At 35.6% G+C, this 25,690-nt stretch overlaps 1 protein-coding gene across 1 annotated transcript in view; it reads left to right on the top strand.

Annotated features, from left to right (window-relative positions):
• Window positions 1-5,003, top strand: part of Iyd (Iodotyrosine deiodinase) — a 90,850-nt gene extending 85,847 nt beyond the window's left edge. The window contains exon 5 of the mRNA XM_081726044.1: window positions 4,408-5,003. Coding sequence (XP_081582170.1) covers window positions 4,408-4,593 — 186 coding nt within the window. The 3' untranslated portion in view covers window positions 4,594-5,003. The remainder of the gene's footprint in view (window positions 1-4,407) is intronic.
• The last annotated feature ends 20,687 nt before the right edge of the window (window positions 5,004-25,690 follow it).

Raw genomic sequence — 25,690 nt, 5'->3', positions numbered from 1 at the left:
CAATAGATTTTGGTGAGTCAGAATAGGTCACAGTGGATGAGAGTGGTTCATGGTGGGTGGTGGGTCACAGTGGGTCACCGTAGATGGTGGGTCACGGTGGGTGGTGGGTTAGTGGGTCGTGGGTCAAGTTTTCATTGAACCACGCCAACTCTGGTCAGGTCATTGCTAAATTTAAAATTTCCAGGTCAAACGAAAACTTACAGTATTGCATTTGTTATTCAGTGTTGCAAACTAAGGACGATATAGTTCTACAAACATTCAAATTTTAGTAATCTCTACAGCAGTTATGGCCTAAGTGAGACGGTGATTATGATATGATGGATTTCGAATGAATATCGAATATCGAATTTTTAAAGCATACCAAATCATGACGGTGCCCTCAATATTTTCTGTAGTTTAATGCATATTAAGAGAAATCAGACTAGTTTTAATTTGCAATGTGAGTACATGATTAAATTACAAGGTATAAAGAGAATTTAGAAACACCGTCTATCAGATTACGCAAGACGCAGCAAAACTTTAAATAGTATAACGCAGCGTTTCCCAACCGCTGTGCCGCGAGGAAATCGAAACAAAATTATTAATTCTATAGCAACCAAATTGCAAGACATACGGAAAAATGTATATTTTTGTATTTCTCATTACTATGAATTTCTACCATGGAAAAAATTACTGTAATTGTATTATTCTACATCTATTACTGAGTAGCAGACAGTATTTCGGCTCGTACACATTTCCACGGTTAGCTGCTATGTTACGCTTCAATTGAGAGTCATACTAACACCGAGAAATGGCATCACTTGTACGGTACGCGTCAAGTGAACGTTCGTAGAACACTAATTCGCACGTGAATGACAGAACAACACTTTGTTCAACAGGTGTGTTTTGACTTCGACGCATCGCAAGCTGTGTGATTGCAATAATATGCACCGGTTTTGGAAGACATTTGTTTGTTCGTTTGTTATTTAGTGATCTTCGTTCTTAGTGAAAGGCTGGAGACAGTTTTCGAAAAAGAAAGCGTATTTTTAAAAATCTGAGTCCTATATTTCATTGCAATTGTTTTCTATTTTAAAATTAGAATAAAAAATAAGCATAATGAATTAACATAGGGAAAACCAGTGACCGAGCTTTCATCTCTGTGAGAAGGAGATCAGTAATCACAAAAAAAAAAAATACCATGGTATTTTATATTTGCAAATAATTATAATAATAATAATAATAATATTTATGAGTGTGCCGCGAGAATTCAAGTTACACCCGCAGTGTGCCGCAAGCTGAAAAAGGTTGGGAAACGCTGGTATAACGGAATGAAACTGTTAAATTTGTTACCTGTATATCCGCAACGAGGAATGCATTTGTAATTGCAATGAGGAATGAGGAATGCATATAAAACAGAGATGTCTACTGGTAAACTTCTTAGACAAAGTTCCGTAAACGGCATACTTCCTGAAAGGAATCAAAACATGGTAGTAGTACCCATCTGAACATATCCTTATCTAACCTATTACTACTATTGCTAGTGCTATTATTGCTATTGCTACTGCTACTACAGTTCATAACTTCGCCGGAAGTTGTGAGATGTAATAATAAGCTTAACTCTATATTAATGGTAATAATTAGCGTTTGCTTATTGTTATGTGGTAGTGCCATTAATGTATGTGTTGTATAAATTCGAAATTATATTCCATAAGAGTAACTGTTAGCAGGTAATCGTTTTAATTAATAATTAATTGTCAGTAATTTTACTATTCTTGATAAAGTCTATCGCAACTATGTTGTCTAATGACCAATAAAATATTCTATTCTATTCTATAGTAGAAGCAAAGTTAAGATATTGAAAATTTCACTTTTTTCAAAAGTATTTATTTCGAAAAACTATTTAGATACCAGTACTATCTAATCCAATTCATAGAGGTCGTTTTTAATAAATGTAAAGATTATAATGCCGTTTTCGGCAATTGGATATCTCAAGCCGTTCTAGAGATTTGGTAAAAACTGGTAGAGTTTGCAACATAGCGCGAAGCTTTATAATTCCATGAACTTTGTAACTACACCTGCCAAAAATTATTGTTGGGATGTTACAGAACCAAAAGAAAGCAACAACGGTTTTACATAGTTCCAACAGATACGCTATTTAAGTCAATACAGTCAATACAGTTTTTTTTTTTTTTTTTTTTTTTTTTTTTTTTTTTTACCAATCTTGTCATATCTCCGGAACGATTTGAGATTTCTGATTGCTGTAAGTGGCTTGAAGATCTTTGTCTATTCAAAACCATCTACGTAATTGGATGTTATGCCTATCTAAGCATTTTTTTAAGTAAAGTCCTTTGAAGAAAGTCAAATTTTCATTTTTGTGTAAGTTTGTTTCTACTCATTCGAAATACTTCATATGATGACCGTAATATTCCACACTAAGGTACTTTGGATGTGCATTCTCTAGAAGCCTTCAAAATTTGGTTGTTTTTCGGTGTGTGCGATATTGTAGTGTCTACTTTGCAACACGGCATAAAACGTTCGATATTGTAAGTGTTCCCTTAATTTGTAGATTTGAAATGTGCCATAATATGATGTACTGCTTTCTAAAGAAAAAATACGTCTTTATGTTGGGTTGGCAACACTGTCAGTATGGTTGTGTTACAGTCTATGTCAAATAATGTGTGTCTGTTGGTATTTACAGAGTACGAAATTGTAGTGTTTTGTTACTATTAATTTAAAAATTATCAAGATAAGAGGTCCATTCTGTACATGCCCTGAGAAAAATCCATTATCCGGACAGTTGTATAGTGTACAAATATACGGAACCACAAGTTTACTACGGAAATCTGTACGGAGCATACGTTATCCGTATGCTACATTACATGCGTACTGCCCTTTTCCTGCTTACATGTTGTATCCTGCCGCTGCATGATATATGACATCTAACAGTCTTTCGTATATTACATACGTATATGTATGTTACGTCAGCTATATCTTATATACATCCATCTATGTGTGAGATCCTGACCGCCTATATACAGTCCTTTGTTTCATACGGAAAGTACATATAGATGGAACGTACGCTAAGTCCAAAAACTACAGGATTTCCGCATATAACCTACGTTTTTACGTACGCCACATACATTTTTTCTCTGTGTCGTATTCTTCATAACCAGCGGATTTTGCAAGAATTGAAGCCTTTTTTTTTTTTGTCTAAACTGCTTTATCCAAGTCTTGCGTTGAGCCTTGTACTTGAGTGGATTTGATGAAGATGACGAGAGGGTCTAAGGAGAACTACATTAATCGAAGGGGGCGCTAGGCTCAAAAACATTAAGAACCACACACTCTGTATCGAAAGGTAACAAGAAAAGGACTGAAAAATATTTATTGAATGGAGATAAGTTGGATATGTGGTGCGGAAATAATTTCAATTATTCAAAATAAATAAATAAATAGCCATTATTTCGAACATTCGTCATGAAGTATAATATGAAAACTTTATTTTGCGATTATCTCCTGCAAGCTGAAGGCCGGGATAGACATTCAAACTAACACTTATACGTAAAATAATTCGTAGAAGGAAAAACTTTGAGTTTTACATCCCACGTTAATGCCGACTAGGCTAAAGGAGACGATGGTGATGATGAGAAATTGAATGAAATGGTGGAATGCAGAAAGTGGTAGGAAATGGGAGAGCCCCAAGAAAACCCATGCACACGATGTTTGTCCACCATAAAGTTCACTTGGCATGAGTTGGGATCGAATCAGGGACCCCATGCACTAGAGGTGAGCGTTTTTACCACTGAGCCACGTCGGCACCACAATTCGTAGGAGATGGAAGAATCCCAAAAAAAGAAAGAAAAAGAAAAAACATGGCCAGTTTTGTCCACCACAAATTCACATAGCCTAGTATCGAAGCAGAAACCTTCACCTTACAGATAAACGCTTTATCATGATTCATTTGACTAATAACTTCGAACAATTCTTTGTTGCAATAACTCTTTAGAATAAGAATATTTGAATTTGAGATTATTCGAATTTTGTTATCTGTCACTATTTCCACAGACAATCCAGAGATGAACAACGTTCTTTGACTTCAAATATTTTATAGAAGTGTGGTACAGATGGCGTTAGTATAAAAACAAAGCAATAATGATTACAGAATAGACTATACGGGTCTAACTGATTTTTTCTTCAAAATTTGTTTTAATATTTTTACGGGCATGTTAATAAAATCTAAACTTATAACAGTTTCTCATTTTCAGAATACTACAATTAAAAAAAAAAAACTATTACTACTGTCATCTATACGGCAGCACTATCATATAGTTTTAGTTTGCACATGCCCTCCTAATACCTGTGTTCTCTTTACTCCCCTTCGGGATACGTTTGGATCATGCCTAAAACAATTTCTTTTTATGTCTTTTTCAGTACGCTGGCCTTGTGTCTCTAACCAGTACGCCACTGAACTGTGGTCCTGCTCTACGTGCTCTTGTAGGTAGACCAAATTATGAGAAGCTGGTTTTGCTGATGCCAGTGGGTTACCCAGCAGAAGATGCAACTGTTCCAGACCTTCAAAGGAAACCGCTTGATGAAATTTTCGTGCATATAAACTAATGAAAAAGACCCCTTTGGAAAGTGTGAAAAGAGAAATCTAAAAATATTAGTGTGTCAGGGGATAAACTATATATAGTTCCATATATATTAGTTTCAAAAATTTATGTTGTGACGCGATAAGTAGATAATAAGCATTATTATTAGATTAAAAGGTTAATTTTATATAAATGTTGATGCATGATAACGTTTGTCTATCTGTGAGTGTCTGTGAGGATAATGAATTCAGGAAGTAAAATGGCCGATTGTTTTCACGTCCTTATCGAACTAATAAGATTAAATATCTCGTTATTGTTTGTTTGTAAAATAAACACGTCCTGGTTTTGTGTACAGTATCATGCTCCTATCAGTGTAACCAACATACGAAAGTTATTGCACATACACCATAATTTGGGTCTTTGTATATATATATATATATATATATATATATATATATATATATATATATATATATATATATATATATATATATATACATATATATATATATATATATATATATATATATATATATATATATATATATATATATATATATATATATATATATATATATATATATAAACTAAGGACTTCGCAAATAGTGATGATTTCAGGGGTGCCCCGGAAAAATTTTCCTTTTGCCACAAAATTCCCCTCGGATCATGTCTCCAATCGTGCACAACTTGTATTACTAGTATTTTCGAAGTACTACTTTCACCTCGTGTATTGAAATTCCCTCCGGGGATTATCTAAAGTTATCACCGTTTGCAAGAATCTTACAAATTGGAAGAAGATACATTTTTAAAAGATCGAAACCTTCGTTTACAGAGAAAAATAGTGTTTGGAATTTAAGGCTGGAAAGACAGGATTATCATGTAGAAACAGAACACGAAATACCTAGAGCAATTTATCGGTTTGTCCTTATAAATAAGCCCCAATTTATAATGAATTGCGTAGAACAGTGGCAAAGCATATACGCAGAATATCCACAAGGTACAGAAATATTACTACTATAATTAAGAAGAAAAGGTTCAGTAACAGTGTAATGACTTGTCATTTACTCACAATGTTTCTTCCAGAAACAGTGTTGCGGAGGGGCACTGTTCTATTTATTATTATATTAAAGACGTATTATTTTGGCCTCCTCTGGGGGGCACTCTCAGAGTTCCGGGGGGACTGTCCCCCCAAAAAACGGTCTGGAAGAGACACTGTTTACTCATACCATAAGTAGAACTTGTAACAATTACTTATACTGAGAAAAGAGCTTGATACACTTCAACTTTACTTTAATCATTACGAAATATTTAGTTTTATATTATGTGAATTATACAAGAAAAGTGAACTTACTCGTAGGTCTACATCTTCAAGGTTGTAAAACATTTAGAATACTTAAAATAGTGTTGGAAACTGTTGTAAATAATAATATTAAAACCGATAATACTCAGGAAATCACTTCGTAATGACTATACTACATAGCTATTTTCACACAAAATAATACGAAATTTTATTATTTCTTCATGATGTTTTTAACTATGAATAATTCCAACCCTGGGCGTAAACCATAGCTGCTATACTATGTGACAAGTTTCGCATCGTTACCTAAACATTTTCTGATAGTTGTTCAAGCACATTAAAGAGGTACAAATGTTGACTTGATCACGAGAAAAGACCAAAATTGTTTGTAGCAATTTTATACCAGAAGAAAACGAAAACTTTTCTGATGTATATAAAATACAAGAAAATTAACATAATAAGTTCGGTTTCCAGGTATCATGATACAGTACGTACTAAAAAAGTTTTTTTTTTTTTTAATTTTTGTTTTTAGTAATTTTACATCAGAATACTGTCTACATTTTATACCAAACAACATTCATTTTAGTGAAATTTATTAAATTTTGGTACAGTTCATAGACTCAAGTACGAGCTTATGCTATTTTTAGGTAACAGTTAAGATGATTATTTATAACTTTGAAGGAAACAGTAAGTAAACTAGTGTACAATTAATTGACTGGGAGGTTGATTAGTAGTGGCGTCATTTGTAAGGCTATCTGCTATAATCATGAACTGGTGTACCAAGACTTACATAGTACAAGTAAGAGAATTTTCAGGTTTTGGTATTTGGCAACATTGGTTTCGATTGGGCAGTGTATTATTGAGTAAATAACTTGAAAAGAAAAATCGTGTAGCAAGTATGATTTCTTTGAGAGTGATACTTGAACTTTGTAATTACTTTGTGATATAATTAAAAAATAAACAATGAAACTGTGCCTAATACGTTAACGAGATAATCGTTCTGCGATATATTAGGATAAAATAGTGTTTATTTAGAAGAATACAAGAAAACAATGATAGTTTAATACACGATGATTCGATCCGAGTTCAAACTTGTTAGATAACGGTTATCTTCCATTTTTACTTCTGTGTTATATGCAGAAAGATTTTTTCTATTTTACGTTGAAACGAATGAAGTGTTTATGAATTTTCTTTTTTAATCGATATAATAGCATCAACAATAACCAATGGTTGCTTTATACCATGCTAAATATTGAAAAAATGAAATGAAATCTTTTACGTCCCACGGTTATGCTGGTTAGGCTAAAGGAGACGGTGATGATGAGAGATGAGTGAAATGGTGGAATGAAGAAAGTGGGAGGAAACGGGAGAACCCCGAGAAAACCCACGAGCACGGTGTTTGTCCACCACAAAGTCCACACGGCGCGAGCTGGGATCGAACCAGGGACCCCAAGCACCGGAGGTGAACGCTCTACCACTGAGCATGCTAAATATTGAAATAGTGCAAACATAGTAAACATTTTAAAAAGGGGGACATGATGGCTAAGTCTTAGGGTGGTTACCTCTGGTGTGTGGAGTCCCTGTTTTGATCTCTGGCCAAGTTAGTTTGTGGTGGACAACATCGTGTCTGTGGGTTTTCTCGTGCTACTCCCATTTCCTCCCACTTTCTTATTCCACAAATTTCATCATATTCATTTTCTTAATCATTGTGTCCCTTAGCCAAAAGGACTTAATTGTCGGACGTTAAACTGAAAGATTTCATTTCATTTCGGACTTGCGGTGGACAACACCGTATCTGTGGGTTTTCTCGGTGTCTTGTTTCCTCCCATATTTTCATTCCACCAATTATTTACCAGTCATTAATCACTTTTTCCCTTTAGCCTCCAAGTTATAATCGTAGAACGTTAAATTAGATTCAATTTATTTCCTACTGTTGCAGTAAGATCTTTAGTTCGATAAAGTTAAAAAAATAATTTTAAAAAGTACCGAAACGTACACGTAATTCTTGCTGCAGTAAAAGTGCAGGCAAGAGCTGCATTTGTGATGAGTTTACACTTTTATGTGCCGTCAGACCATTTTTTTCACTAGGCCTATATTATTAGCATTACTCAAATTAACGTAGTACTGAAGTCAAAAAGTGTTTTGTTTATAGTTTCCTTTGACATATAATTAGGAGAAATACTTTGTTATCGCTGGTTAAATGTATACTCTATGTATGTATTGACATGACAGCATTATTAAGCGTAACAGGAAGTTGTACTTAACTATGTTTGTGTATATGGGAATATCTATGCGTTATATAAGCTGTTACACGTGCATTGTTATGTGAACAGGTATACAAGAAACAAATAGGCTATCTACATGTTAGGTTATTGTGTTTCATAATATGACACCATAGTACATTGTTGGATGTTACATTAGAATTTGTTTTTCGTGCTTTTTATAAGGAATTACCTTTCAGAAATTGCCATAAATGAGAAAATAAGTACATTATAATACAGGGATGCAAATAAGCAACAAAATTTTACCAGCCCAAAAAAATGCTACTAGCCCACATTCCACATCCCAATTGTGGCTTTTACAGTTTTTACTATTTTAAAGTGCGCCCGCACCGATGAACCACTCGCCCCGGGCGAGTGGTTATTTGCATCCCTTTTATAATAAGTTATTGAATAATGATAGTTATTCATTATTATTCTTTGAGAAAAATAAAATTAAACGTACCTATGGGAATGGGAATATATATAGGAAACACGTCCTCCCCTTTTCTTCTTCTTTCACACATCAGACCATTCTCCTAACATTTATACTGTAATCGACCCTTCCCTTAGGAAATATCTTAGAATTTATCTGAGGGCAAATGTTACGACATATCTCGTAGGAAAGCCTACCCTTTTATGCCATACACGTAACTGCACTGCACATCCTCCTGATATTGATACCAGGCGCTCTAAGAGCGTGTTCTGAACGAGAGAACTCTCATAAGATCGTTCAGAACATAGGAAATGATATGTGATCTGATACCATACACTTTGAGATTTTGACTAGAAAAAATCTTGGATCGACCCTATAGTGTACAGTAGGCCTAATAGTGGATTTAAACATGAATAGAAGTATTGACACAAACGTTCAAATTAAATACTTTATTTTGAGAGGGATAAGAATGTTCCCCATCTTTAATGCATTAATGGGGAAAGTTTCAATATAACTGCAGAAATCTTTCGCTTCGACGAACTGACGATTCTCTGAAATGAATCTGAAATTTAAAATCAACATTATTACGATCGTGAAAACTCATAAAATCCTTTTTTTCAAGCATTGCGTATATTGAACTATTATATAATAATAAATAGTAACCAAATTTAAATTTTGGAACATGTTATTGTAACCTAACGTAAGTAGTAAAATATTTGCTTCACAAATTCTTGTTTCTAACAGAACAGCGGTATAATTTGGTCTACATGTAAAGAAATAAACATTTTTAAAATTAAAGTCAAAACAAAAATTTCATTTCAAATGTTACAAGCCTGGTTTCACACTAGGAACTTGTGGACCGCTCGCGTGAGCCATTCATGAAAATGTAGTGTGAAGGCATTGAATACTTCTGAGCTGCTCAAAAGATCGTGATGCCAAAATGACATCCATGCTCAGTGGCGTAACTGAGGGGCCTGCAGTGCGGAGAGGCCCGCAAGGTTTGGGGGCCCACCGCGAAGCAAATACCAAGAACTGTAGGTTGCAAAAAGTGAGCTGAATACGGAATATCCATTTCCCTGAACAACATTATTTACTTTAGAAAAGAAAAATGTGCTCTGGGTGAAAATTCATCCATTTTAGCAACATCAGTTTTTTAAAAAATCATCTTAGCACTCGAAGGTTAAGGGAAAATAATGTTTGCCTTTTTCAGTGAGTATTAATTTTAATTTAATTTTATTATATTCCATGGATTTATTAACCATTGTCTTCTACAGGGACATAATATAGTGGAAAGTTAATGGGCATGGGAGGGGGGCCCAAAAATAATCCTGCGGGGGGCCGACATTTTTGCGTTACGCTACTGGCCATACTAGAGCCAGAAGAAGCTGTAGCTTTAATCTTGGCGATAAATTGCAAAAATAAATAAATAAAAGAACATACAGAACACTGTGGATTTATCCCATAAATTGATCAAGACTGGATCAAGACTAAATAGATCAACGTTTATTTTACCGTCAGTTTTCTAAACTGAGAGAAGATGAAATAAACTTGTAAAAATAAATACAATTACTTCACAATGTCTACATCTTCGTTTGCGAACTATATAATAGGTAAAATGTGCATTTCATCAGAGTATCACCAAAATGAGAAAATTTTCAACATCAAATATATGTACACTTTTCTCCATTCGAACTGAGTTCACGCTCACGCGCCAGCAGTCAGCTCGAGCCGTTTACTGGCGGGGTGATCTCCATCGCGGCTCACTTGCACCGAAGTGCATGTGGGAAGGTGTACATTTAAGACAATGGAAAACTAGCAGCTGCAGTTCACGCGAGAGTCTCACAGGGTCCTAGTGTGAAGTCTACCTAAATCAAGTGTTATATAACTTACAGAAATAGCAAATGTAATCAAAAGATTAGCGTAACTAACACCTAAGTAATCTATATTCTAGCTGATCTAATGGTTAGCGAGTGTGGGTTTTGTGCACGTGGTCTTGGATTCGATTTCCGGTGGTAAAGCACTAAAAAATTGAACGTATTATGGAGGTTATTAGTATTACACCTTAAACTGTATGTCTACGTCTTACATAGCATTGGTGGTAAAAGATAAAGGATCCTAACTAACTTCAACATACAATAAACTATATTCTTCTTATCTTTGTAAATACACATAGATACGTTTAACGAGTTTGTCATTCACCAGCACCCTTACAAATCAAACACAGCTGGTGATTCAAAAGGGGACCAATTCTGTGCCTTTCATAATTATGTAAATAAAAATATACTCTTGTAATGTTATAGATATTTTTAAGTGATTTATGTGTGTAAAAGAAATTACAAACTTTGTAATATTCACTCTTATTATTATCAATGTACTGTAAATATAGATTGATTTTATTCCCATATTGTGTGTGTCTAGTTGTTACAGAAAATGTGTTTAAAGAACTAACTGATATACCTTATCCTATACATAAATGTCTTCACAGATAATAGAATGCATAAATGATTGTAAATAAGTAGAAATAATTCATTTTTGCCTTGTATGTTGCACGATTTTATTATATTGTTATTTGTTAATAATTTCCCCTCTTTTTAAACTTAAGGGATCACAGAGTGCCTGTACAAATATCAATCAATTACTTTGCAAGTTCGTACTATACTCCGGTATTATTAGTATGACATTTAATGTAAATATTCCCTCACACAAATGTAAGAGTCTACTTGATCTTTTTAAGATAAAGAGTGTCTGTCACATTGTCTGTTTTAAGATTCATTCTACCTTACTTCAAGATTTTGTTAACCTCGGTTCCACTTCTTAAATTTTAGTCAAGTAAGTCCGCTAGTGTCTACACAGAATACTCTTAACCCTGCGTACACCAAGATTGGGTAAAAAATTGTCCACACTTTTATTAGGATAAGAATTCTTATGGATGTTTCTTTAGTATCATGTCATAACTCAGGTTTTAAGTCAAAAATAATATAAATTGTATTTTCTGTCATTTAATACTTTTAATTTCTAGAAAATAATCAAAAAATTTAGATAAAAAGTTTTCGTTGTCACAAAGTATCCTTCCTTGGTGTAACGTGTTACCATATGTGCATGAAGTTAAGGTATTTCCAGTTAAAGAATCTGACACTAGGCGTCACTACGGGTCCAGCGAACGCAAGGCGTCGAACGCCTAAACAGAAAAGACCTGCTGGTTTCAGAATGATGATATTAAAAGTAGAATCATAGGTTACGCGTAACACCGAACACCAAGGGACGGTTATATCCATAACATAAATCATTATTTTCTGTCTCAGAAAATGTAATATTCTTGTCTGTTTTATACTACTATAAACTAAGACAACTGAAGGCACAAAATAGTAAAGAATATTACATTTTCGGGGCCAGAAAATAATGATTTAAGTCATAGGTATTTTTCAACCCTCCCTTGGTGTGTGGTGTTACGAGTAACCCCTTGGTGTACATAGAGTTAAATAAACTAATAACTAGGAGCAGAAGTTCATGATCTAAATAAAATTTCCTAAAACCATGGAGAAGTGACCTAAAATTGTGAAACTGACGATTTGTAACTGTAACTTTAAATGAATACAACAACCATACCAAATTATGATCATGGTGTACGCGATACAAGAAAAAGTAAGAAATCTTTTGTTTCAATCTTAACGTTCCAGGATTATGCTTATCAGGCTAAAGGAGACGGATAGTTAAGGCAAGTGGATGATGATGATGATGGAAGAATTGATGGAATAAAAATGTGGAAGGAAACGGGAGTACCCGAGAAAATCCATGGACACGATATTGTCCACTACAAATTTACTTGGCCAGGGATCGAACGAAGGACCCCATACACCAGAAATAAGCGTTCTACCATTGAGCCACCTTGCCCTCTCAGAAAAAGTAAGATAGTTTCTTAAGATTGATTTTAAATAAAATCAACAAAATAATGAAAAATAATTTAACAACTAAGACAAATACAGCAAATCAATCAGCGTAAAATTCACTTCGCGCATCTCCCCTACAATGCAGGTTGGTGTATTTCAATGTCCTACGCGTTGCTGCAAAGATAAAGAAATAAGTAAGTAAGTAAGTCATGTAACTATTGTTTAGAATTAATAAATTGTATATGAAAAATCGGACACTGAAAATGAGGGATATTTTCAGGATACTTCTATACACGCTGCCTCTTTCCGCTAAGACAAAGACCGTCGAAAAAGTAACAAATTTAAACGTTAGAAATGGTTTTAAAAGTTACTCTAATTAATTTTGGAAATATTTAATGAAAATGAAAACTCCAAGCTCTTCCACTTACCTTATACATGGTTGCAGTATTGTCTGTCAAACAAATAAATGAATGTTTTCTGCGGAATAGTATCTCGCCCCTTGCTGCTATGAAAATAAAATACTACACATTACCCCATATCATTTCGCCAGTAGCTTTCTATTTGCTGATCAGTTAAAACAGTATTTCTGGGCATCGTGGCAAAAAAATGTATTTGCTTTTGCGTGCATTGTACGAAAAACACAAAGAGTAAACGCAATAAAAACGAAACAAGAAAAAATACAATGCGATGTAAAGTGCTTGGATTCTTTAACAAATCACTCAAAGAAGCGCTTTCCTTTCAAGCAGGTCTTGAGGTGTAATCGGTAATACTGTGGGCTCAAGTTCACGGGGTCCTCAGATCGATTCCCCCTGAAGGCATACTTTTTTATTTTCTTTACAACAACAATTTTTTAAAATTATCCAGTCATCCCAGAAAAGGAAATTGTGTAGAAACACAACTGGGTGAGTTTGAAAGTAGGTACTGCTTGTTTGGGAATCATTTTAGGTGAATTTTTGAGATACGTTATAGACCAAGGGAACGGACACCCTATAAAGTTAGACAGCCTAATGACCTCTCGCACCTCTACTTCAAGGTCAATTGGTGTCTATCATGGTTTGTTGACTGGGCATCGTAAAGTAATGATAAATAGCTTGACTTACGAACGGAAATCTTGGAATAAAAGGAACGAGGTTCTAAGTCATGACCATATTCATCAGAGTCATCACGTGGTCCAAAAGGGTAAATACTCCCGAACAAAAACTAAATTGAAAACAGTTTAGCAAAACTAAAATCGTGTCAGCGTATGTTTATTACAGGGTTGGAGTAAACATTTAAAGGTTACATGCCAATGGTAACCACCGACTTTAAAGTCCTACGTAGTAAATTCAATAGATTTTTTTCTTTTAAATCTTATTAATAAGTTGTGGGATTGCACTTTGGTAGTAAATCCTATCACTGGCAGACGTTATATTTGCTTCTGCTATGAAGTCAGTCGTTAAAAAATTACAATCGTCTCTCGTTTGCTTTTCGTGGTAAAATGCTATTTATTCATTCAAAACTGCTTTCGTTAAAATAATATGTTCAAACTGCTGTCCTCGTTATTAAACTGTTGCCCACGAAACGCAGAAATAGTCTCGTCTCAAAAATGGCACGGGAAGGACATTTTCAAATTCGATACAAAACGAGAAATAATGACACTTATCGTCCCATTTCCCAGAAGAGACGAGGAATCCCACGAGACTCGTAAACAACACTACACCCAAGTATTAACTTTCAAACACTGCTTTAGTGTTATATGATTCCAATATTAAAAAACTATAAATAAAATGATTGTACAGTCAGCAGCAAAAGTAGCTTCCCCTCCATCAGGTCGGGTCCAGTACTGCAACATATGCAATCCATCTTACACATAAGTTTTCAAGCCGTTGATAATCCTGTGGAGCACCGAAACAAACTTTTGCTGTGGGGTTGAAACACAAAGAAGTTCCTCCATTTCAAGCTGTATCTCTATTATTTGCAGCATGTTGCCCAATGAGTGCTAATGACAATACAGGGTGGCTCAAAACTAGGTATACACCCCTGCATTGATCAAATATAATATTCTAGCTTATAGGTTTATTTGCTTTAGTTGTTCCGGGTTTAAGATATAAGTAAAAAGATTTTAAGAACAAATAATAAAGAAAGTAAATCTATCTAATGGATAGCAATAAGAAATGAAAAAAGGAATGAGTTGATCAGTGCGGGACTGTATACCTACTTTTGAGCCACTTCTTTGTATATAACGTATTATTTCACTATATAGTCTACAGGTATCCAAAAAGGAGACATCCAAAGTACTCTGTTTTCCAGAGGAAACGGAACACATGCTACCAGAGTTTCACGGCCAAGGATAGAAACGAACTATCAGGTCTACAGACTTTAAAGAAGAGATGTTAGCTCGTGTGACAAAACAACCTTCAATAACCATTCGAAGCCAGTGATGATTTCAGAGAGAGGCTAGGGGAAAATTCCCACCGAGGAGAGGTTATAACTTCGTTGATGCCCAATGTGAGCTACCATAGCACATGGAATTAGTATGAGAATAATTGTGTTTGTAAAGTACTACATAATCAGCAACTATACTCCTATTATCCACAGAGTATCCAAGGTCTGAGTCCATCTAATCACGATTTTGTATACATTTCTGCTTGAAATAATCATAGTGTATGCTATCTCATAGTATTTTTGTGTAAGACACGTGGAATATCGTATTTTTGTGTGGGGTTACCCTTGCGCTGCCCCTTTCCCCAGATCCATATTTACATTAATGGAAACTACTTGAAATATTTCGTTTGGTCGCACACTTACCCGACAATTCTTCCTCCAGTTATGGAAGTTTTGTATAAGTCCGAAAAACTTTTAGCGGTCTATAACTCGGAACTGATGCATTTCCGGACAATGGTTCTGTATTTCAAATTGCTCTTTTCATTATCCATCATCAGTTCAAGCTTTATCCATGACCATTGAAACAACTGGTATACTTGCCGTAGTGCGTGGGTAAAAATGTACTGGATTGGATTTTTAGTTTATCGTCTCTTTCAGCAGCGAGGCTATATGATACGTGGACCTACAGCTTAACATGTGATCCGAATTGCATGAGATCCCACCTGAAATCTCGGGCCCACCATGCCAGAAAATGTACTATCACGGTATTGTCCTGCCAAAATGTCTTGAGCCGTGGCAAAAATGCGAACTAAAGCTCACACCCTCACACACCCACGCGTTGAGCCAATAAGGGTTCAGCTGTTGCTAAGTGAGAGAAAGCGAGTGGAATTCCTTCAGTCGATAGCAGCGCTTCCAACGGAAGACTAGGGATCAAGTCAATGTGGTATATCTATAGTAATGGACCTATCTTAAGACAACACATCCGTACCTGAGCGCAAACAGGCTTAACATTAGACTTTGGACTTCTCCTATTAAAGTGAGGTACCACAGCATGTGGCTGTCATTTAAAGACAACGATTGAATTCAAGATGGGAGTCATCATTGCTACATGCTCTAAAATAATTTTCCCCAGTCCTATTACACAGACAAATTTGTTTAACTGAAATGCATTTAATTTGAAATTTTATCGGATATCCTCAGTTTTGAACTAAAGAATTAAAATGAATTAAAGGAAATATTATCATATTAGGTTGGTACGAATAAAATGTCCACTTTGACGTCTGGTGGCGAATTTGTTTTAGCAACAACTCAGAGAGATGGGCTAACGTTGCAAATTCCGTAAATAGACTGAGATGCTCAGTGAGTCAGGAGTTAACGCATTGTTCAACAGGTCATGTGAAAGTGCATCACGTAGAACACACACTTGTGAACGATTTTTTTTTCTATACGAACGCAAACTGAGACATACTACACTGCAAGCCAAAAAAAGTAAATGTGGTTATAGAATTGGTAAAATAAAAATGTGGGAGCAAAGGGCAGAACCCCGAGAAATCCAATGGACATGATGTTGCTTACAACAAACTCACATGGGCTGAGAGTGAATCAAGGACCACTGCATCTAAGGCGAGCCCTTTACCACTGATCCATCATGCCATCGCATAAATAGATATTCAAATATAAAATATGTGAAACATGATAAGTATGATCATCATCATCATAGGTATTCTGCCATTATTGGCAGGTCAGTTGCTGCAACTGAAAAGCTTTCGTGTTCCACGGCATTGTGCTAACCTCTTCGTCTTCACGTACAATTTTTATGTTTTCGCCCCTCCCTCTCTTTCCTGCTACCATACCCTCTAGCACGTTCCTCATGATATAGTTCCTTCTATAGTTATAGTTCCTTCAATATCCCAACCAGTGTCTAATATCTAAAATTATCATTTTCTCCCCCACCATTTCTAAGACCCTCTCATTCGTTTCCCGCCCTACCTAGCTAATTCTGCCATTCTTCTTCACATCTACATTTCGAAAGCTTCCAGTCCTTTTTTCAGTCATTTTTGCCCCACACATTACAATACCACACACGAAGCATTTTATGAGTATTTTTCTCAACTCTTTATTAGGTTCCACAAAGTAGTCTTTTCTTCCTCCTAAAGTGTATCTTTTCTACTCTATTTGCCCTTAGTTTGCTGACAGCAGAAAGAGAACATGATAAGTAATTTTGCAGAAAATGAATAATCATGACAATACTGCGTCAACAGCTACTTATTTATGTCCGTAAAATAACTAATAGACGAAGTCACGGTAAACCATATTTTCTCTAATCGTTATAGCTCGTATACCCTTTTTTAAAGTTTAGCGTCCCACAATTATATTCCGAAGCTAAAAGAGACGGTGATAATGAGAATGAAAGTCATGGTAAACTGAAGCAAGTAGGATGAAACGGAAGAATCCCGGAAAACCCCTCGCACATTAGGTTTGTCTACCACAAAACCTACTTAGTGCGAGCTGGGATCGAATCAGGAACCCCATCCACCAGACGTGAATGCTCGCTCTACTATTGGTATAGGGCTACTACATTAAAGATTTTAGATAACGGCTATAATATTAAAAGCATATTTGTAAAATATTAATTTGTGGATTCGCTTTTGAATGTATCAAATTCATGCTGGTTTCACTATCAATCTAGCAATAATTAAGTGTACAATATAACAAATAATAATTTTAAAAATACCATTATAAGCAGGGGATTAAACGAGCTACTAAATTTATAATTTAATAGTTACTTAAATTTAACCCGCCGTCGCACGCGCCGCGGAGTCACACTCCGCGGATAGGGAAATTTTAGTTTTCTTAGAACTGTTAAAAGAGTTTGTGCTGTAAAATATACATGCGCAATTGTCAAAAACGTTACAAAGAAAATATGTAACAGTTTAATATCGCTTCAAAAGAAAATACACATTAAAATTAAGATATAGGCTTATAAATAAATATTGTGGAGTCAGATTCCGCGCGCGTGCCTTGATGTTACAACCAGTGTTTCTTCCAGACGTTTTTTTGGGGAGCACTGCACCCCAGAACTCTGAAAGTGGCTCCCCCGGAGGAGATCAAAATAATATGTCTGTAATATAATAATAAATAGAATAGTACCAGCAGTGCCCTCCAGGAATACTAAGTGTATTCCCCCCGGAACATTTTTTTCTGGAAGTATTGACCACGAGTGCTACGGAGGGTTAAATAATGTGACTGAAGATTCTAAACCATATACGCATCGAGATTGACATGCTTAACGGAAAATTATTACAGCCAAGAATCAGAAACATAGACATACTAATTAAAAGTAACATACCACGAACAACAAGAATTTACGTATAAGTATAAACAAATCTACTCTATAACTGTTAAACTCTCATTAAAATGAAGTAAATGTTTATATGACATGCGTAACGAAATGATGAATACAGCATCAATAGTGAGCAACACAGTTTAGGATTTCAAATATCTCTTTGGTTATCGCTGAATAAGGCTTCTGTACTACGTAGTAAGATAGATATAAGTTTTCACATGCAACCAGCCAGTCTATTGTACTTCTGTGACTGTTCCAGACACAAAGAGATAATGACGCTACTGAAAAAATTATGTCAGCTGGATTATATTTTCCCAAAGTCCTCCCTGCATCGTCGTTATGGTGCACGGGATTAATTCCAAGGCTGTGGCCGCTTCAAAGGACATTGTACTCTTCGACATTATCGTTGACTATTAATAACAAATGTGCCCCTTAGAAACAATAGATAAATTAGAGTAATGTTTCTGTAAGAAACAGAAGATATCTTATTGATTACGTCAACGGTGCATGCAGTGTTTCACTAATACAAAAAAAAAAAAAACTTGTAAGATTATTTATAACCAACGATATTACTCCTTTAAAGGAAATATAATTAGTTTTCAGCAAAAATTAGTTTACTTACAGTCTATCCGTTATTATGACAATTTCCAAGAAATCGTCCAATTTGTAAGGTTTTCAGTAGTGTTAACCACGAGGCGAGACAAGAAATAAGAAATTTCCCTCCCATCTCATAAGTTATTGTGGATAGCTCGTCTCATCTAGGTTCTTGTAAAGCTCTTCTCGTCTCAACTCATTTTGTAACTTTATGTACAAAATTTGTTCCCTCTTTTTTTTTTCTGAATATCATCTAGAAGTTGTCAATATCCTTCAGCACAAGAGGTCTCGAAGGTTCTGATGTAATGTAATATCATATTTGTTATTAGAGTATATTGTGTAATGACTTCTGATCTTTAAACGTTGATAAACGTTCTTTATTTTGTTCGTACAACCATTTATTTATTTGTAGTTTTTTTTTAAATATAAATCATGTAATATTAAAACACTGTTTGAGATTTAAGATTCGAGTGAACTAGTGTTGCCCATCAGACTCGAGAAATTTTGCATCTCATCTCAATTCTCGTCTTGAAAAGAGACAAAAACTGCCATGTTTCTCGATTTGAAAACGAAATAAGGATTGCCACATTTGTCGCCTTGGAAACGAGACAAAGATTGACATCTTTCACGACTTGACAACGAAATAAGAATTGACATGTTTCTCGACTTGAAAACGAAATAAGGGTTGACACATTTCTCGTCTTGGAAGCGAAATAAGGATTGGCATGTTTCTCGACTTGAAAACGAAATAAGGATTGTCACATTTCTCGTCTTGGAAACGAGATAAGGATTGACATGTTTCTCGTCTTGAAAACGAGATAAGGATTGTCACATTTCTCGTCTTGGAAACGAGATAAGGATTGACATGTTTTACGGCTTGAAAACGAGATAAGAATTGACATGTTTCTCGACTTGAAAACGAAATACGGGTTGACACATTTCTCGTCTTGGAAGCGAAATAAGGATTGACATGTTTCTCGACTTGAAAACGAAATAAGGATTGTCTCATTTCTCGTCTTGGAAACGAGATAAGGATTGACATGTTTCACGACTTGAAAATGAGATAAAGATTGACATGTTTCTCGACTTGAAAACGAAATAAGGATTGACACATTTCTCGTCTTGGAAACGAGACAAAGATTGACATCTTTCACGACTTGACAACGAAATAAGAATTGACATGTTTCTCGACTTGAAAACGAAATAAGGGTTGACACATTTCTCGTCTTGGAAGCGAAATAAGGATTGACATGTTTCTCGACTTGAAAACGAAATAAGGATTGTCACATTTCTCGTCTTCGAAACGAGATAAGGATTGACATGTTTCTCGTCTTGAAAACGAGATAAGGATTGACATGTTTCACGATTTGAAAACGAGATAAGGATTGTCATGTTTCTCGACTTGAAAACGAAATATGGATTGACACATTTCTCGTCTTGAAAACGAGATAAGGATTGCCTTAATTCTCGTCTTGGAAACGAGATAAGGATAGTCATGTTTCTGGATTTGAAAACGAAATAAGGATTGACACATTTCTCGACTTGAAAACGAAATATGGATTGACACATTTCTCGTCTTGAAAACGAGATAAGGATTGCCTTAATTCTCGTCTTGGAAACGAGATAAGGATAGTCATGTTTCTGGATTTGAAAACGAAATAAGGATTGACACATTTCTCGTCTTGGAAACGAGATAAGGATTGCCACATTTCTCGTCTTGGAAACGAGATAAGGATAGTCATGTTTCTGGATTTGAAAACGAAATAAGTATTCCCCATTTCTAGTCTTGGAAACGAGATAGAATTGTCATGTTTTTCGACTTGAAAACGAAATAAGGATTGCCATGTTTCACGACTTGAAAACGAGATAAGGATTGTTATGTTTCTCGACTTGAAAACGAAATAAGGATTGACACATTTCTCGTCTTGGGAGCGAGATAAGGATAGTCATGTTTCACGATTTGAAAACGAAATAAGGATTGCCACATTTCTCGTCTTGAAAACGAGATAAGGAATGCCACTTTTCTCGTCTTGGAAACGAGATAAGGATAGTCATGTTTCTGGATTTGAAAACGAAATAAGGATTGTCACATTTCTAGTCTTGGAAACGAGATAGAATTGTCATGTTTTTCGACTTGAAAACGAAATAAGGATTGACATGTTTCACGACTTGAAAACGAGATAAGGATTGACATGTTTCACGACTTGAAAACGAGATAAGGATTGACATGTTTCTCGACTTAAAAAGGAAATAAGGATTGACACATTTCTCGTCTTGGGAGCGAGATAAGGATTGTCATGTTTCTCGATTTGAAAACGAGATAAGGATTGTCATGTTTCTCGACTTGAAAACGAAATAAGGATTGGCACATTTCTCGTCTTGGAAACGAGATAAGGATTGACATGTTTCTCGACTGGAAAACGAAATAAGGAATGTCACATTTCTCGTCTTGGAAGCGAAATAAGGATTGTCATGTTTCACGACTTGGAAACGAGATAAGGTTTGACATGTTTCACGACTTGAAAACAAGATAAGGATTGACATGTTTCTCGACTTGAAAACGAAATAAGGTTTGACAGATTTCTCGTCTTGGAAGCGAAATAAGGATTGTTATGTTTCTCGACTTGAAAACGAGGTAAGGATTGACCTGTTTCTCGATTTGAAACTGAAATAAGGATTGCCACATTTCTCGTCTTGGAAGCGAGATAAGGATTGTCATGTTTTTCGACTTGAAAACGAAATAAGGATTGACATGTTTCACGACTTGAAAACGAGATAAGGATTGACATGTTTCACGACTTGAAAACGAGATAAGGATTGACATGTTTCTCGACTTAAAAAGGAAATAAGGATTGACACATTTCTCGTCTTGGGAGCGAGATAAGGATTGTCATGTTTCTCGATTTGAAAACGAGATAAGGATTGTCATGTTTCTCGACTTGAAAACGAAATAAGGATTGGCACATTTCTCGTCTTGGAAACGAGATAAGGATTGACATGTTTCTCGACTGGAAAACGAAATAAGGAATGTCACATTTCTCGTCTTGGAAGCGAAATAAGGATTGTCATGTTTCTCGACTTGAAAACGAGATACGGGTTGTCATGTTTCTCGGCTTGAAAACGAAATAAGGATTGACACATTTCTCGTCTTGGAAGCGAGATAAGGATTGTCATGTTTCTCGACTGGAAAACGGAATAAGGAATGTCACATTTCTCGTCTTGGAAGCGAAATAAGGATTGTCATGTTTCTCGACTTGAAAACGAGATACGGGTTGTCATGTTTCTCGGCTTGAAAACGAAATAAGGATTGACACATTTCTCGTCTTGGAAGCGAGATAAGGATTGTCATGTTTCTCAACTTGAAAACGGAATAAGGATTGCCACATTTCTAGTCTTGGAAACGAGATAGAATTGTCATGTTTTTCGACTTGAAAACGAAATAAGGATTGCCATGTTTCACGACTTGGAAACGAGATAAGGTTTGACATGTTTCACGACTTGAAAACAAGATAAGGATTGACATGTTTCTCGACTTGAAAACGAAATAAGGATTGGCACATTTCTCGTCTTGGAAACGAGATAAGGATTGACATGTTTCTCGACTGGAAAACGAAATAAGGAATGTCACATTTCTCGTCTTGGAAGCGAAATAAGGATTGTCATGTTTCTCGACTTGAAAACGAGATACGGGTTGTCATGTTTCTCGGCTTGAAAACGAAATAAGGATTGACACATTTCTCGTCTTGGAAGCGAGATAAGGATTGTCATGTTTCTCGACTGGAAAACGGAATAAGGAATGTCACATTTCTCGTCTTGGAAGCGAAATAAGGATTGTCATGTTTCTCGACTTGAAAACGAGATACGGGTTGTCATGTTTCTCGGCTTGAAAACGAAATAAGGATTGACACATTTCTCGTCTTGGAAGCGAGATAAGGATTGTCATGTTTCTCAACTTGAAAACGGAATAAGGATTGCCACATTTCTAGTCTTGGAAACGAGATAGAATTGTCATGTTTTTCGACTTGAAAACGAAATAAGGATTGCCATGTTTCACGACTTGGAAACGAGATAAGGTTTGACATGTTTCACGACTTGAAAACAAGATAAGGATTGACATGTTTCTCGACTTGAAAACGAAATAAGGTTTGACAGATTTCTCGTCTTGGAAGCGAAATAAGGATTGTTATGTTTCTCGACTTGAAAACGAGGTAAGGATTGACCTGTTTCTCGATTTGAAACTGAAATAAGGATTGTCACATTTCTAGTCTTGGAAACGAGATAGAATTGTCATGTTTTTCGACTTGAAAACGAAATAAGGATTGACATGTTTCACGACTTGAAAACGAGATAAGGATTGACATGTTTCACGACTTGAAAACGAGATAAGGATTGACATGTTTCTCGACTTAAAAAGGAAATAAGGATTGACACATTTCTCGTCTTGGGAGCGAGATAAGGATTGTCATGTTTCTCGATTTGAAAACGAGATAAGGATTGTAATGTTTCTCGACTTGAAAACGAAATAAGGATTGGCACATTTCTCGTCTTGGAAACGAGATAAGGATTGTCATGTTTCTCGACTTGAAAACGAGATACGGGTTGTCATGTTTCTCGGCTTGAAAACGAAATAAGGATTGACACATTTCTCGTCTTGGAAGCGAGATAAGGATTGTCATGTTTCTCGACTGGAAAACGGAATAAGGAATGTCACATTTCTCGTCTTGGAAGCGAAATAAGGATTGTCATGTTTCTCGACTTGAAAACGAGATACGGGTTGTCATGTTTCTCGGCTTGAAAACGAAATAAGGATTGACACATTTCTCGTCTTGGAAGCGAGATAAGGATTGTCATGTTTCTCAACTTGAAAACGGAATAAGGATTGCCACATTTCTAGTCTTGGAAACGAGATAGAATTGTCATGTTTTTCGACTTGAAAACGAAATAAGGATTGCCATGTTTCACGACTTGGAAACGAGATAAGGTTTGACATGTTTCACGACTTGAAAACAAGATAAGGATTGACATGTTTCTCGACTTGAAAACGAAATAAGGATTGGCACATTTCTCGTCTTGGAAACGAGATAAGGATTGACATGTTTCTCGACTGGAAAACGAAATAAGGAATGTCACATTTCTCGTCTTGGAAGCGAAATAAGGATTGTCATGTTTCTCGACTTGAAAACGAGATACGGGTTGTCATGTTTCTCGGCTTGAAAACGAAATAAGGATTGACACATTTCTCGTCTTGGAAGCGAGATAAGGATTGTCATGTTTCTCGACTGGAAAACGGAATAAGGAATGTCACATTTCTCGTCTTGGAAGCGAAATAAGGATTGTCATGTTTCTCGACTTGAAAACGAGATACGGGTTGTCATGTTTCTCGGCTTGAAAACGAAATAAGGATTGACACATTTCTCGTCTTGGAAGCGAGATAAGGATTGTCATGTTTCTCAACTTGAAAACGGAATAAGGATTGCCACATTTCTAGTCTTGGAAACGAGATAGAATTGTCATGTTTTTCGACTTGAAAACGAAATAAGGATTGCCATGTTTCACGACTTGGAAACGAGATAAGGTTTGACATGTTTCACGACTTGAAAACAAGATAAGGATTGACATGTTTCTCGACTTGAAAACGAAATAAGGTTTGACAGATTTCTCGTCTTGGAAGCGAAATAAGGATTGTTATGTTTCTCGACTTGAAAACGAGGTAAGGATTGACCTGTTTCTCGATTTGAAACTGAAATAAGGATTGCCACATTTCTCGTCTTGGGAACGAGATAAGCATTGACATGTTTCTCGACTTGAAAATGAGATAAGGATTGTCATGTTTCTTGTCTTAAAAACGAGATAAGGATTGCCATGTTTCTCGACTCGTCTCGAATATTAAAAAATACCTTTCATTTTGGAGACAAGTATTGAGAGAAATGTTTCGTCTCATGGACAACACTAAATGTTACTGATTACTCAATATTAACATGCCTATCTAGTCCAACAATATTTTTTTTTACAGTGAGAGAAAGAGAGAGTGAGTGAGCATAACACCATTAGCAAAGAATAATTTACTTACTTACAGTATATATATACGTTCTTAGCCAATTAATTTTGAAGGAAATGTCCAATTGGTATAGTTTTCAGTGCTGAACAGAAAGTTTGTTCCTACATCAAAGAAAATTGTATTAAAATTGTTTCACTCGTGAAGAAACTATTCATAAACCAACATATAGTGTGTGTGTGTTTCTATTTCTTATTAATTGGTTAAGTAATAGGTTAATTGGTTAATAATTAATTGGTTAAGTTACTTGGAGTTTAACGTTTCTCTTGAGCATAATCAAGGTTATTTAAGATCGAACCTCTGTTTGAAGTACATTCGAATTACTACTCGGCTTTTTATCTGAGGGAAGTAGCCCCACCAGAAATCGAACTCAGGAATATGCACATGAAAAATCCACAGTCTCTGCAATGTGCGAATGTAAATTGCATCTTTGTTGTGACTGTGTATCCTTGCAAATTGGCCTACAAATTCTGCATTATCATCGATTTGTGTTCACACCTTACTGAAAAACACCATTTTTGTGTTCACTGATTTCTCAGAGATAAATGAACATCCGGTTGGAGCCAGGTTAATAGCCAGAACCTACGACAACGGGAGTTAGGGGCTGATATCATTTTAGGGGGTCTAACTTCAGTATCCAGGATCCATAAATAGAATAGAAACATTATTTTCGCTAATGTTTACAGATACATGTATACCAGCAAAGAACTGAAACTTTCAGGGGAGCTAGAGATGGTCACAGGGGGCTAAGTCCTTCCTGACCATTCCTTAGCTACAAGCCTGTTATCCTTAAAGTTGCAGTATTCATACAACAAGTTAATATTATAAAAAGATATACACTTCTACCAAATGCATATATTTTTGAAGGCGACCGTTTTCCCATTA

This window comes from Thermobia domestica, chromosome 9 (genome assembly GCF_964235325.1).
Source record: "Thermobia domestica chromosome 9, izTheDome1.hap1.1, whole genome shotgun sequence".
NCBI lineage: Eukaryota > Metazoa > Arthropoda > Insecta > Zygentoma > Lepismatidae > Thermobia > Thermobia domestica.
This window is presented reverse-complemented; position numbering and strand designations above follow the sequence as displayed.